Source organism: Rhipicephalus sanguineus, chromosome 2 (assembly GCF_013339695.2).
Source record: "Rhipicephalus sanguineus isolate Rsan-2018 chromosome 2, BIME_Rsan_1.4, whole genome shotgun sequence".
Lineage (NCBI taxonomy): Eukaryota > Metazoa > Arthropoda > Arachnida > Ixodida > Ixodidae > Rhipicephalus > Rhipicephalus sanguineus.
The window spans coordinates 89,031,797-89,046,555 of NC_051177.1; the positions used below are offsets into that span (position 1 = coordinate 89,031,797).

A 14,759-nucleotide genomic window follows, 5' to 3' on the forward strand; every position below is an offset into this window, starting at 1 on the left:
TCGGGAAGCTGTTGCTGTCGTCGCAAAGCGACGCTCCCGACGCCGTAGAGGTTCAAGGAACTCTGCGAAGCGCAGTTCACAGGTGACACCTCATACTCTGCTTTCTAGACTAGACATGCCCGAGTTGATTTCTGAGGACAAGACCGCACCAGAGCACATGGACACTGAAGCATGGCCGGCATTGCCAAAGCTGCAGCCAGAGCCACAGTCATAACCACAGCCACAGCCAAAGTCACAGCACCTTACACAGCGACTCCAATGGTCGCAGCAGACACAGACCGAGTCAACGACAGCGCTGGTTCCCCACGACTTGCCTGAGAAAGACAAGGGCATTGCTGCGATGCTTCGCTCTCTTCTGAACACCATCTTGATGCTCTTGAATAAGCTAAACACTCCGTCAGCCCGAACTGCCCTGCAAGTGCTGGAGATTCTCGATCCAGTGGCTTCAGCGCTGCAGTAATCACAACGGCTCGCCCACGGCCCTCTCAAATACCGCGATTCCCCAATAGAATTTCAGGACGCTGATGTCATGTAGGTCAGAGAAGCTCCAGCCTCAGTGACTGATTGTTGTACCCCCTTTGCACGTGCAGTGCTCTCCTTCTCTCTCCTCCTCTTTCTGTTCCCCGTTCCCTTATCCCCAGTGCAGGGTAGCAAACCGGACGTTCGTCTGGTTAACCTCCCTGCCTTTCCTTTTCTCTTTCTCTCTCTCTTCAAGCGCTTGTTTAGTTTCATTCAGAGGAAAACCCCGGCTGTTGTAAAGCTTTAGTATGGATATTGGGCACCTTTATTGCTCCTTGCCGCATGAGGGGTTGTTAAAATGTGTCAATGAATGTATTAACGAACAGTTGTAGGAAATTGTTTTCACCGATAAATGTGGTGTTTCTACGCAGACTTTACTTGAAATCCTTTCCATGTATTTAAAGTCGACTCTGGTACGTTGAAAGGAAGGAGTTTATGTGCATAAATCAGCGATTTGTTTTGGTTCAAAGGTTGCTCCGATTCTTAGTGATTTATACCTTAGCAAGATTGACAAACGTTTAGAGGGCGCCTTAGGTAATTCTATTATTAATGTTTTTGTTATGTAGACGATTACTTCGTTTTTTTGTAATGGCGAGGACTTCGAATCCGCGGTGACCTAAGTGAGCGAAAAGTTCAGAATTAAATAGAGGAGGGCTGAACTTTACCAAAGAATTGCCTCATAATAATGAAAGAAGAACCACGTGTGCAGGCAGTATGCTCCTAGATTTTCAAAACCGCTCTTAAATTCCTCGTCAGTGCGTTCTAAGGTTGTAAAAAAGGGTATAACCGTGTCACGCCTTAAGTCTTCACTCACCAAGTCGTGTAAGCACAAAATGAATGATAGCTTTAGCGCACAGGTTACGCCTCTTTCATGTGTAGGTTACCCTCGTTTTGCAGTGTTCACTGTCGCTGAACGTTTAAAGAATTCCGTTGCGTTAAGTCCGAGCATTGTTGCAGAAAGCAATAAGAAGAATCATGTCGTAGGTATTCCTTACATTCATTACGCATATCACAGGCTAAAGAAAGGGGGATGTAGATACGGCGTTAATGTTGTTTTTTACGGCTGCCAATAAGCTAGGTATGATTTGTGTCGCTGTGCAGAGAAAGAATAAGCGGGCAATAGACAAGAGGTGGACTGACATTTGTTTCGTAAAGCACACCCACAAATTCACTGTTTGCAGTACAGGCGTGGTGTATAAGGTTCCCTTTAGCTGCGGTCGCTTCTGCGTAGGACAGACGGGCCGCTCTGTTAACCAAAGACTATTGGAACGCAAGAGATCGCTAACAGGAGGCTTACCCTCTAATCTATCAATACGTTGTCGAGAGTGTAAGCGCACGCCAAAATTCGGTGAAGCGCAGTTTCGTATAGTCACAGGAATGAAGAAGCACGTCTTAGATTGAGGAATGGCACATCGACAATTGTTGTAGCGCATGCGTGAGTCAACCGTCGATTAGCTTGCATAAAAAAGAAATCAAATGCTTGAACAGTTATGTTTCACGTAGACCCCCACGCGTGCCGCATTGATAGGTTCGCCTATCGCATGGGCAATCGCAGGTAAGTTTTTGTGCCGCCTTTATTTTCCGCCACTGTGCGCTTCTTCATTTGTTAGTCGGCGTTTGTGGTGTCTTCTTTCTTGTGCCCGTGTTTGCACGCCCAGTGTTTTTAGAATGAATACTTGCCAACTAGCTCAGCTCTCTGTTATTCTAGGCTCGTATAGATCAACTTGAGGTGGCAACACGCGTGCCCACCACATGCTGGAGTATACATGCAAGTGATGTGAGTGTAGGTGTCTAAATTTTGCCTCTTTGTTTTTGCATGAGTTGCTGGTAGCCTGCTAAGGTGACATATAGTGCAATCGGACAGATGACAACTGTGACAGCTGCGTACGTGTCCTTTGTACAATGTTTGCTACCGGATGCGGTTACGGTCATGTGAACTATTGTTATCAGTACCGAATAAGATTCCCTGTGTTGCTAAGAAGCTTCCCTTCGACGATGGCAGATATGTTTACTCATATTAAGAAAGGGACAGCTGGAGCCTCCAGTGGTTCTGTGGTTACAAGCCTCCCACTATTTTATTCGTGTATACGTGCCAGTCTTCGATATGTGAACAATTTTGTCCAGTCCCCTGTTTGTTTAATTTGTCTGCTTCTGGGTATACAGAGATGAATCAGTGTTTTAGTCAACCAGAGTTGCGAAGCGGGCTTGTTGGTAGATCATTCGAGCACTTGGTTGCAGCGCGAACTCGACACAGGACAAAAGAATTAAGGTACGAAGAAGTCCCACACGTGTGCGTCTTCTTCGTGCCTTAATTCTGTTGTCCTGTGTCAAGTTCGCGCTGCCACCAAGTGCGCTAGTATGTTAGTGTTCGTCTGTGAAATGAATATATTGATTCCCCTCGCTTTGTTTGTTGTTTGTTTGTTTGTTTGTTGCACGAGTTACGCGTACAGTAAAACTTCCCCTTTAGTCGTTTGTTCCGTTTACCTACAAAATGTTTCGAGAACATATAAACGTTTAAGTGCAGATGAACTGGACGGTCCCAATAGATATATCAGTCACCATTGACGAGTCAGAACACACACACACACACACACACACACACACACACACACACACACACACACACACACACACACACACACACACACACACACACACACACACACACACACACACACACACACACACACACGCACGCACGCACGCACGCACGCACGCACGCACGCACGCACGCACGTACACACAAGAAATACCGAGGGCGTTCACAGGGATGGGCAATACATTACGCTAAGATCACTTGGGGGTCATCCTGCACTACATTTGTTGTATTCAATAAAACATTTTCATTATTTCAACCTGATTGAAACCCAGTCATTTAAACCCGATTGAAATGGTCACTTCCACATGCATGTTTCAGTTTTAGCCTATATTGAGAAGATGCTTCGTGACCTTCACTCTAGAGTATCGCGTTCTTGCCCTGGAATATTTCTTTTTCGACCACTTCATTGAGTCATATAATTCTCAAAACATACGTAACTTATGAAAACATGCACGTACATTGAGGCTAGTTGGTTCATATATAGCAGCAACAAAACGGTACCGTAAGACGCGTGGCACAGGGATCGTTCTCGTATCATTATCTTGCCCTACGTATTTTTTTGGTGTCATTTTGCTTCTTGTAAGTAACTTGGGAAACCATAGAATATGCACACTACTAAGCGTACGTAATATATTAAATTTAGCCAAGAAATAGGTCCATCCTCTTTCTGCGCACTAAAGAGTCACCTTATGTAATGTGCAGCGAACAATGGTAAGGAGTGGCGTACACTGTATCTGAGCCTTATTTTTGTAGTATGACGAATTTGCGGCGAAAAATTCTTGTCAAAATGTCTAAATAATCAACATTGGAACTACGAGTGTAATTAAGATTACTATAAAAGCGAAGTGTGCCAAATCAGCGGCTAAGCTTGATTTCAACCGTTTTTTTTTAAATTGTCTGAGTACGCAGTATTTTCATCTACCTGAAAATTGCCTCAAAGCCTTACAGGATTTCGCACTAGTAAAGTTCACCTGGAGCAACAAAATTAATTAACGTGACTCTCAAAACCTAAATTAAACGAACATGAAGGAACCTCAGTAAAGATCAAGACGAACTTACGAAAACGCTCTCATTCACTCAGCTGTTCGTGATATGCGCACACAGCAAAAAGCCATATCTTGGACACGAGCGACTGTTTCGGCGTCGTACGATCGCGCCGAATACAAGTCCTCACCCCTTGGCGGTGCTGCAAGTGTGAGATCGTGGTCGATGAATTGTCCCCAAGACATGACCAGAATCGATAGCTGCCTGTTCGGGTGGTCGAAATCTCGGTGGATGAAGCTACTGATGGCGCGGGCCTTTGGCAGTTCACCGCCGTCGGCCGCCTGTCGGGGACCCTGCACACCTGCGTCAAACGTAAGAGTCAGCGTTTTGCGTAATGAATTTGTAACACGAAGCGAGAGCATTCCGAAATGGTCGACACGCTGGACGAGTTGCTTACACATGTTCACAAAGGTGAAAACAGCGCCGGAAGGACGCAAGGAGAGCGAAAGAAAAATGCACCGCGACACACTTGTGGTGCTTCTCGTTTTCCTTCACCGTGTGTTGGTCGTTTTGTTCATAAAGGTTTGTTCGCCTTCGTGAAGTAGCCAACCCCCCACTCTCGGCAACATTGAACCGAGGTTGAAGCATCTACAGCGGGGGTCTCAAACATGCGGCCCGCGGAACTTTCACTCGCGGACGCGGCTTCACATGGAATAGGGTTTTGTGACTTTGATAAATAGTGCTCGCATTTTTTTCTCACCTATTGCAATTAACAGCGCTTTGTTATGGTAAGCTACGGAGACGGAACTGCTCTCAAGCATTATTTTCTTTTTGTGAGGCTCTCCGTGCGGTCACTATATGAGTGGAAACATCACCAACGAAAACTCTACATTTCAGAATTGGCGTCCAAATTTTAGTCATTGTGGAAATCAATGTCGATATGTTTTTCGAAACCTGACATGAAATCCCCTTCACAAATGACCGATATGTGGGATGTGGGAAATGAGTTCTTTCAAATGGCAACGTTATTCAAACTCTCTCCGTCCCCCGCCCCCCGCTCCCTCCCTTCCCACCATCTTCATTGTCCCGGCCCATTTGGGACTAAATTTCGTGACTGCGGCCCGCTAGCTGAGGTGAGCTTGAGACCCCTGATCCATAGGATACATGGGAAAGGAACTGTGGCTAATACACAAAGCGGCATGAGCTCTTGTGCGCATGCATTATTTTACACTTATTTTTAATATGGCGTGATCTTCGCCATTGCATGTTAGTCAAGCGAGATGTGTGAGAAGGTACACGTGTCGAATTTCGCATACCATCCATTACAAGCCGGAAGTAAATGCTGTTCATGTCCTTTTCGGGCGACCTCTTTTACGTGTTGTCGCTAGAAGGCACCGCTTAATAATGACTTCTTTACGCTTAGAGGGAGGGAGGGGGGGGGGGGGGGTCTTACTGAAAGATAAATATCTATTTTGCTGCCCCACTTTTACACTTAACTCCAATTTTACTGATAAAACGCAGTTATTGTCATCTCTGATCACGTAGGGGCATTCATTTCCGCGTGCGTGTTGTCATGGCAAATGTGGCGCAACATTTTCTGATATTCTTTAGGCGTTTGCTGCAACAAGTAGACGCCACGTCTGTGCCTAGACTTCGGCTTTCGACAGGCGCTAGATCGTGACACGGACGTCACGCAAATTGCGGCTTCGATTAGCGTGATCCAGATTACTGACAGGAAACAAATCCCACCTAGACATCGGTATCGTTTTCCTTATGCGCTAAATAATAAAAAAACTCGGGAAGTGGTGACGTAGTGGTTTCCTCTCTATGACCTTTAGTGTGCAGTCGCAGGTACCGGTTTTCTTTGATCCGATGCCGACTCATGTAAGCGGCAGCGTGTTGGAAGGCTTATGTACTTCAGTTTCGTGCTTGACGCTGCTCCAAATTTTAAAAAGAAGAACCGCGTTCGTTAGAGCAGCCTCAGTCATAGGTTATAGTATAGAATGTTCATTCGGTTAAATGGGCGTTTCTGGTAGCACGCTATGTCGTTGTGCTTGCACTTGCAATAATGGCAGTTCAAGAGAACGCCGCTCCACAGTAACATATATAATAACGGTAATAAATGGTAATGGCGTGTGTCACACTTTATTCAAGCGAAATATTTTTCAAGTGCATGCAGCATATAGCAAAGTTCGGCGTACTTAACTAGACCACTAGATAGACGCTTTACCTGGGCAAGAAATTGTTATGTCCGGGTGCATGGTAAAATGTTACCTAATTATTTGATGTGCTTGTTTATGTTTTAAATGCAGTATTCCGAAACGAGCAGTTGTGAAATCATGTCCCTCTAGAAGAAATGCTAATATTAGCACACTTTTCATCACTATTAATGAGAACTAACCGACAATCAAGCCAAGGAAAGTATAGGGGATGCTATTTGTAGTAATTGTGACATAAATGAGAAGAAAATGAAGTGGACGAAAAGATAACTTACCGCCGGCAGGGACCGAACATGCAACCTTCGAATAACGCTTCCGATGCTCTACCAATTGAGCTACGGTGGCGGTCATGCTCCCGTCCACTTTATAGGGTATATAGGGCTTGTCCGAAAAGTAATGTCAATGATTAAATTGTAAAGTGTTTATACCTCGCAACAAGGTTAGGACCGCTTCGTATTGGTGGAGGGGGAAGCTAACCTACGCACGTGTGGTCGTACTGTCGTGTCCTACCATTTGGAGAGTAAGGAGATACTTTTCCGTGAAACTCGTTTTCATTTCCCGTGCAAGCCACAATGCAGCGATGCAGCGCTCGTTGGAAGAAAGGATTGCCTTCAAGGCTTGAGTGAAACTCGACAAACCCGAAGTGAAAAAAAATTGGCCGCGTATCTGCGTGCTTCGCTGCAAATGTCGTGTAAAGACGATAGAAGAGGCGCTGTGTGAGATATGGACGCCATCTGGCAATACGTCGGGAAACATGAGTGCTGTGTTGCGTGCTGGTAGTCCCGGCGCAGCAGCAGGCGAAGACCGGCGGTGACCAACGCAACAGGCGGGGACGCCAGCCAGCCCGAAAACGCGGTTTGGCGCGAAGCGCTGAAGCAGAGAAACGTCCGCATTCAACGAGTACTCTCCACACACTCTTTTATTTACACGTCGCCTGGGTAAAACAGGAACGCCAGAGCGGCGCCCACAACCGGCAGCCTGAAGGCCGCCCACAACGCTGCTTTTTCATTTTTTAAATATTTTTTTTCACCTTCTTGGCCTTCTCAAAACTAAAGTTTTTCAACACCAACCCATGGCATTCGTACAGTGCAATACAGAACCGAAACCGAAACACAACAATGAGCTCGTGCGAAGGGCACGGAGGAAGGCAAATGTCAGCGCAGTCGCATTTTCAGCTTTGTTGAAACAGCGCTCACTAGACGACGACGAAGTAAAAGAAGGCACAGGACAGGCAGCGCCTGTCCTGTGCCTTCTTTTACTTCGTCGTCGTCTAGTGAGCGCTGTTTCAACAAAGATGAACGCATACCAACTCGCTCAAGCTTCCATTCTTATGCATTTTCAGCGCAGCTTAAGAAACTAGGGTCCTTAAAATTACGTATGTATGCATTTTCTATTAAAGGAACGCGCCACCTAATACTTACCTAGTGATGTTGCACCTCAGATATGCATAATATTTACTTTTTGATCGACAACGTTCACAAGTATGAACAGCCGCACCAGTTCAAGACGGCTGGCCCTTGGGCAAGTGGTTCAACTTTGGCCGAGTGGCTGAATCGAGGGACGTGCCGACAAACAGAAAGACAGACAGACAGAAAGACAGACCAAAATTTCTGCGTTTAAGTTCCCCAAGAAAGACTATCGTCTTTAAAAATTCCTATGATAAGAAAAGACCTTTGGTGGCAATTGTTAGTCATAATGTCTAGCGTACCGGCAACATAAGGCATTTTTATAAGGTCGTAAAGAGGTCAGCGATGAAGCCGGCGCCGGACGGCCGTCAACAATCACCAATGGCAACGCACCAGTGCACACCGCCTTAGTCTTGACCCGCTTCCTTCTGGATTCAAGGGTTGCCCAGCCGCCCTACAGTCCTGACATGGCTCCTCCAGACTTCCGCGCTTGAAAACTCCCATGAAAGGACATCATTTCGGGACAGTTGATAAATTCAAAGATGCTTGCGCCAAGGCTTTAAAAAACGTACCGGGGGAGACCTACCGTGACGCCTTCGATGGCTGGAAATCTCGCTGAAAGCGACGTATCGTCGCAGGAGGAGCCTAGTTTGAAACCTTTAACTGTGTTATACTTATCTGATCAATACATCTTTTTATAATAGCCTCATTGACAACACTTTTCGGACATACCCCGTGTCTGTGCATTTAAACCTGGGAGAGTTAATCAGCGGCTATAAAGTGGACGGGAGGATGACCGCCACCGTAGCTCAATTGGTAGAGCATCGGACGCGTTATTCGAAGGTTGCAGGTTCGGTCCCTACCTGCGGCAAGTTATCTTTTCGTCCACTTCAATTTCTTCTCATTTATATCCCAATCACTGCAAATAACATCCCCTATACTTTCCTTGGCTTGATTGCCTGTTAGTTCTCATTAATGTTGTGTCTAACAAAGAAAAACAAACCCTTATAATTCCCCTTCTTTCGTTATAACCCATATGTAAGATATATTTAGGAATACATCGGCGTTTCAGCTATAATCATTCCTACCTCCTTAGTGAATGTTTACAGAGTATTGTTAGCGAGACTTTCTTGGTCTAACTTAGTTTACCTTAATGAGACTGTATACCTCGAAAGCTCTGCAGTCATACGATTTTTCTTATACAAGCATAACTTCGCTGGTGTTCAGCTTCAATTCTGCCCTTGCCACATGTGCCTCAAAGTAAGTAATTAAAATAGCAGTTACAAAATATGTTTAATTAACTACCAGGCCATGTTGGATGTTCATGCGAATAATTTGCTCTTCTTCCGAAAATGCAGTTGAGCTGGCGACAGAGCGCCCACCTCAGATTCTGTCACACTAAATTCCTGAAACAAATATTTTGAATCACAAAAATTTTTAAAAACATACAAACGTGGGACTAGCTGTGTGGCGCGGGGTCTTTCCTGCGTGTTCACTGAACCAGAATAAAGCTAATTCAACAACAACAACAACAACAATGGTATGCAAAAAGAACTCACGTCACCAAAGTACAGTTCTAAACCTCTGCCTCCCATGCATGTCGCGCTTTAGTATAGCCATACATAATATGTAAAATCACAATGACGCCGCAGTGAGGCCACGGCGGTTTTCCGCAACATAGGTGGTCTCCTCATTAGCCGCCTTGAACAAGAGTGACATGGAGGTCGCAGCAGTGGAGCCGACTCACCGTCGCTGTAGAGTGGCGGCAGAAAGCGTACAAAGGGTGTGTTGGTGACACCCCATGACGGGTGTTTGATGTTGTTGCAGCGGCCGTCCATGCTCCGGTACCGCTCCACGGTGCAAGGCACGGGCTTCACGTGAGCAGGGCACAGGTCGTACAGCTCCGTCTTTGACGTGTCGATCAGCGGCAGGCCGTTCATAATCTCGTCGTGCGTCATGCGGAACCTGCGGCAGCATTGGATCAGGTGCTTTGAGCGGCAATCACGTCCGCTTCTTTTCTAACGCGTGAAAAGTAATGCTGGGTCTCGACTAGTCCCTACGTCGCACGTGCTTGCAATTAGGCTCTTGATGCGATGATCACCCAGAGAAAACGCAAAAAAAAAAACAATAAAATATATCAAGTAGACAGGACGGCACTATATCAGAGGGTTTTCAAACGTGTCGCCTCGAACACAGACTGATATCGCTAGCGACTATCCTCGAATGTCATCCCGAAAAGTCAGCGAGAATTATAGCAACGAAGGCATTGTTAAAATTTCTAAGGACGACCGACTTGCACGAGCGGGACTGATAATGATGCCGTAAACTGCACAAGGCTGCCGGACTGTGGCGTTGTGTGTTTGTTCTCTCCATCTCTTTCTCTCTTTCTTTACTCTTCTTTCAATCTCCCTTTCCCATGTGCAGGGTAGCATGCCGGTTACGCTAAAGTGGTTAACGTCCTTGCCTTTCCTCTCTCTCCTGTTTTTCTTCTTTTCAAACTGTATTTTCACGTATAACGTAGGAGAGACTGGTTTGTGCGGCCTGCTTGCAGTACGCACACAGTCAACATGCAGGCATTCTTTGTGAGAGGGCGAACCAGGAATTGTTTGTGTTAAAATATATATATAGTTGCTGGAAAGCTCCTGCGACCGCAGCCTTTTTAATAAAGCTTGAAAGTTAGTGAGGGAGACCCTAGCGAAAACTATGCGATCATAGTGGCCACATTCTAATGACGACGTAGTGTAAGAACGCTCGAGTGCTTAATACGTTACAGAACCTGAGACAGTGTCGCGTCGAATGAAATTCTAACTGAGGAGCGACTTTTGCGAGTTGAACAGTCAGAATGATTTCGGAGCCTTCACTGTAAAGCGTTCCTCGTATAGCCGTAGTGTTGCTACGGGACTTTAAACACCGTGGATAAACGAAGTTGAAAGCAGCATCCAAATAAATGAATGAAATAATGCGACTCCGCGGGCAGTTCTATCAGGCCGCTCTGTTCTGAAACGGGAGATCTGGTGAGTGAAATTTCACTGGGTACATACATAAAAGAGCCGAAATCGGAGGCATTCATGCATTTCAATTTATAGGCACTGCTGAGGAGCAATCGAGTGTGTGTGCATAATACTCCCCGAAGAAATCACTTGACAGCTGAGTAGATAGAATGCTTACAGACTTTGCCCAAGCCATGCTCTGTTGGTTCATAAGCGCGCTATGTGTCACTGCAGCTGAATAGAATAAGTCCAATTACTGATTCTTTTTGAGTGTTCCTGTGCATATAAACACAGCGTGCGTAAACGTTACGATGCAGTTGCAGTAACTACTGATGACTTGTTGACTGAGTTCTATTTCGCAAGAGGAGAAACTTACTGCGTTGCCAAGATCTTGGTAACGAGCAGCGTAAGCTCGGCTGTGGGGGCAATGTCCTTGGGCTCCGGCAAAGGGTCATTCGCAGCGTACGGGTGGATATAATCTGGAAAGTACAAGGGAAAAAAGTGTGCGTTTTGTAGACCTTCGTAAACCTGCGCTGTCGCGAGTCTTCGCAGCTTTTGTTAGATATCTAGGAGATATTCGCGGACTCGAGCTCACAGTTTCATATTACGGTAACCCATTCGACCACTGAAACGGGAGGTTCGGCAAAATTTATCTAGGTGGCTTGTCGTCGAAAGGTTACATTGTCAAAATCACATCGGTAGCCACCTGTCTTCTGCCGTCGTACCGTTGCGAATTTTACTCTTTAGCAGTTGCATATTACATCAATGTAGTTTCGCTACCTTCTTTCTATAAGGAAATGACCGCTTTCTGTTGGCTTTATCGGAATAAAATTGAAAAAAAAATGCGGCATGTTACTCTACGCGTGCAATAGCTACATCCGTGCAGCAACTTCTACTCCAAACAGGCTTCCTTCCTTTCCTCGCACGCGTACGTGGATATGGAAGTGAAAACGAGAGCAGTCGTGTCTGGAATGAACGTGACATCATTCAGCCCGCGTTTCGTAACTCGCAAGGACGCGTTTTTATTGCTATTTCCCACTTCCGAGGACAAATTCTCTGTTCCTTCTCGCGATTAAGCTGTAAGAGCACCCGGAAACATGATCTGAGAAAAGAGATAGCTTAAATATGACAATCAAGAGAATGACACTAAAACAGCAATGAGCGCTTCCATTTTTGCGGGACCAATAAAGCACTTTGTTAGGACTTTTTTTTTCTTTTCCTTACGAACAATATTATTAGTGCAGAAGAAGGCTCACAAGCAAGAGTGCGCTATCACATTTCCTTGTAGTGTGACATGCAGCGTCGCAATATCACGAAAGCACACGACGAGCACGTTCGCAAAACAATGTGATCTATGGACAGCTCCGTAAACGACTTTTACAAAGTATTTCGCTTACTGTAATATCTGGATTAAACTTTTTCTCACAATCGCATGCGATAACGTTTATATAAAATCCTGACGGGAAAATCGGGCTAACGCCAGGAAACTTCTACATCCAATAAAAGACCAAGCACGCTAAATACTTAGGGACAGCCTCCCGTCTAGGGCCTAAGCGTTGACCACAGTCACAGTTCGCAAACGTCGTTCAGAAAGCTCGGGACATGGCTTGCCAGCTCTCCGTCTTTCTCCTCTAGCCGTGTCGTTGTCTTGATTGCTTTCTGGTACGGCTCACGGCAGTGGTCGCCACTACACTGGACCATAACGCATTAGCTTTGACACAAATGCTTAGGTGGAAAACAGCTTCTGTTGCGCATATTCCTTCTTGCACACCTGTCTACCAGAGGGGGCTCACAAATGTAGGCTAGGTCCAAGGTTGCCTATTTAGAGTTTGTCGGTAGGTGCGCTGGTTCCTGTAAATTGAACTGTCACTTTCTAAGCGCAGGAGACACAATAGAATATACACAATGGCCGCGTCATATAAACCACGAGCAACCACTGCCCCTGGAACTCCACCCGTCCCCGTTTTTCTTTTTTTTTTTTCTGTGCGTTGTGGTGAGACCCCGTCACTGATGTCAACTCGACGTCAAGTCAGACTCTTTGAAGACTTAAAGAGTTATTGACTCGAGTACGCTCGCTTTTTCGCGCACAGTAAAAGGTTAAAGCCCAGAAGGCGAGCGAGTATTGAAGTAAAACAAAATGTAATGCACAGCGACTCATGCTTATACCAATGAAGGGAAGAAAAGAATAAAAATATAAAGCGGAAAACAGGCGTCAAAGTGAAAGTGTCCGCCTGAAAGAAAAATAAAAACAAGATTTCGCTCACTTAGCCTTGACTTGGCCTCTCGCAAGGCGCTGTTGATGTCCGAGTACTTGATGCAGACCTGTTCGTGGGGACCTGCGCTCACGAACGACCTGAAAAGTTAAAAAAAGAAAGAACGTTCGGGGGCGAAGTGGCGTTCCACAATACACTTTTGGCGCGACCAAAGAAGCCTTAAAGAAACGAAGAACAGAAAGAAATTAGACGCGAACGGCGAGAGCAGCGGTAACTTGCACGCTTGCACTTCCGCTAGTTCTCTGTTTGCTTTTGCTTCTGAAAATTTCATTCCTAACAATGCCCTACAGCGGTTCACGTCATGTCGCTTAGCGGGCGATACGCACGACGGCTGTGCCTGAAGAGTACCACTTCCGGCCAATGTATGAAATCGGGCGTTCAACTTTGTTATTTGATGCACTGCGTATAGGCGTGAGACAATATAAATGCTGTGTAGCACGTTTCTGTGAACCAATCAACAGCCGATTTCAAATAGCCACATTTTCGATCAATCACTCTTAGCGACTCTCCTACATAAGCACAATCTGATAGAGAGCTTGTACTTCAGCAGGCGCGCTACACGGGTCTATCACGACGCCAGCATTTTTCCGCCGCCCGTCGTGTGAGTGCACTTATCAGTTACGTCACATCAACGTAACAACGTCAGTGGTAGATGTCGCCACTTACAGGCTCCCGTCGCCACGTATGTTTCGACCTGTTCAGCCAATCGACGAGTAGACTCAAGTCAAGATGATCAATCCAGAGTGCGGCCTTCGTTCGCATATAACATGGTGAATGGCCCTGTCTGATTCCGCTGTCTGGCTTCGGGAAGCTTTTGTCTCTTTCATATGCACGAAGCGAATGCGCTCTATGCTTGTAGGACGTTATAATTGTTTTTTGGGCAAGTACAAAAACAGCTCGTGATACCACCACACCAGTGACTAGATACACAGAGGTGATGCACAAGTGGCCCTTGTCACCAAAGCCAGCAGTATATAGAGGAAGGACTGGATCATCTCGAAGCGTTATGTGACTACAGCCAGGCACGTAGTCAAGATTTTTTCTCGGGGGGGGGGGGGGGGTCCCAAGGCCTAAATGTTCGAAAGAAAGGCTTTCCAGGAGGGGGGAGGGCCGGGCCCCCGCCTCCCCTTGCCCACTTTCCTGACTACAGCTTTACAAATTCGTTTTCCACTTGGCACTAAGTTTGGGCGACGGCTGCACACATTTAGTAAGAGGAATAACTAGCCGACTACTCCCTCCCTCTCAAGCCGCCCCTTTTCACACCTACATCTATTGCGTATTATTGAATGCAGGCATTGTTTTCTGTGTTTGGGCCTTTCAAGGGCAAGAAACAATGGTCACCTGATGGGTCTTTCAGCGGCCTGCAAATGACGCAATGGCCGAGCTTCGATCGTTAGCAGTCGCAGCCTTGCACCGAGCAGAGCGCGCTTGCATGCACGCTATGTTGATATTAGGCTAAGCTGCCCCTACACAAATCACTTGTTGCAAGAAAGGCTTAACAATGCCACCCTGTCATCCTGAGAGCTTACGTCACTCAGGCGCCATCGTACTAACATTTCATTGAGTGTGGGGGCCACTATTTAGTTAATTTATATCCCTTAGCTAGCAGCAGAACCAGCGAATGCATTTTGGCTGAAAGGTCGCGCCAATTTTTATTCCCCTTTTCCAGCAAATGGGGAAAGCGTGAACAGGTCATGTTGCTGAGCTAGTTGGTCCATAACTTGAGGAATATAGGTATGGCGCTAAAAGGACGGGGGCAAAGGGGACCG

At 46.1% G+C, this 14,759-nt stretch overlaps 1 protein-coding gene across 1 annotated transcript in view; it reads right to left on the reverse strand.

Moving 5' to 3' along the window:
• LOC119383339 (peroxidase) overlaps positions 1-14,759 on the reverse strand; it is a 119,588-nt gene that overhangs the window by 34,476 nt on the left and 70,353 nt on the right. The window contains exons 3-6 of the mRNA XM_037651417.2: positions 12,982-13,070; positions 11,094-11,196; positions 9,475-9,692; positions 4,293-4,463 (exon numbers count right to left, since the gene is read on the reverse strand). Of these exons, the coding sequence (XP_037507345.1) occupies positions 4,293-4,463; positions 9,475-9,692; positions 11,094-11,196; positions 12,982-13,070 (581 nt within the window). The remainder of the gene's footprint in view (positions 1-4,292; positions 4,464-9,474; positions 9,693-11,093; positions 11,197-12,981; positions 13,071-14,759) is intronic.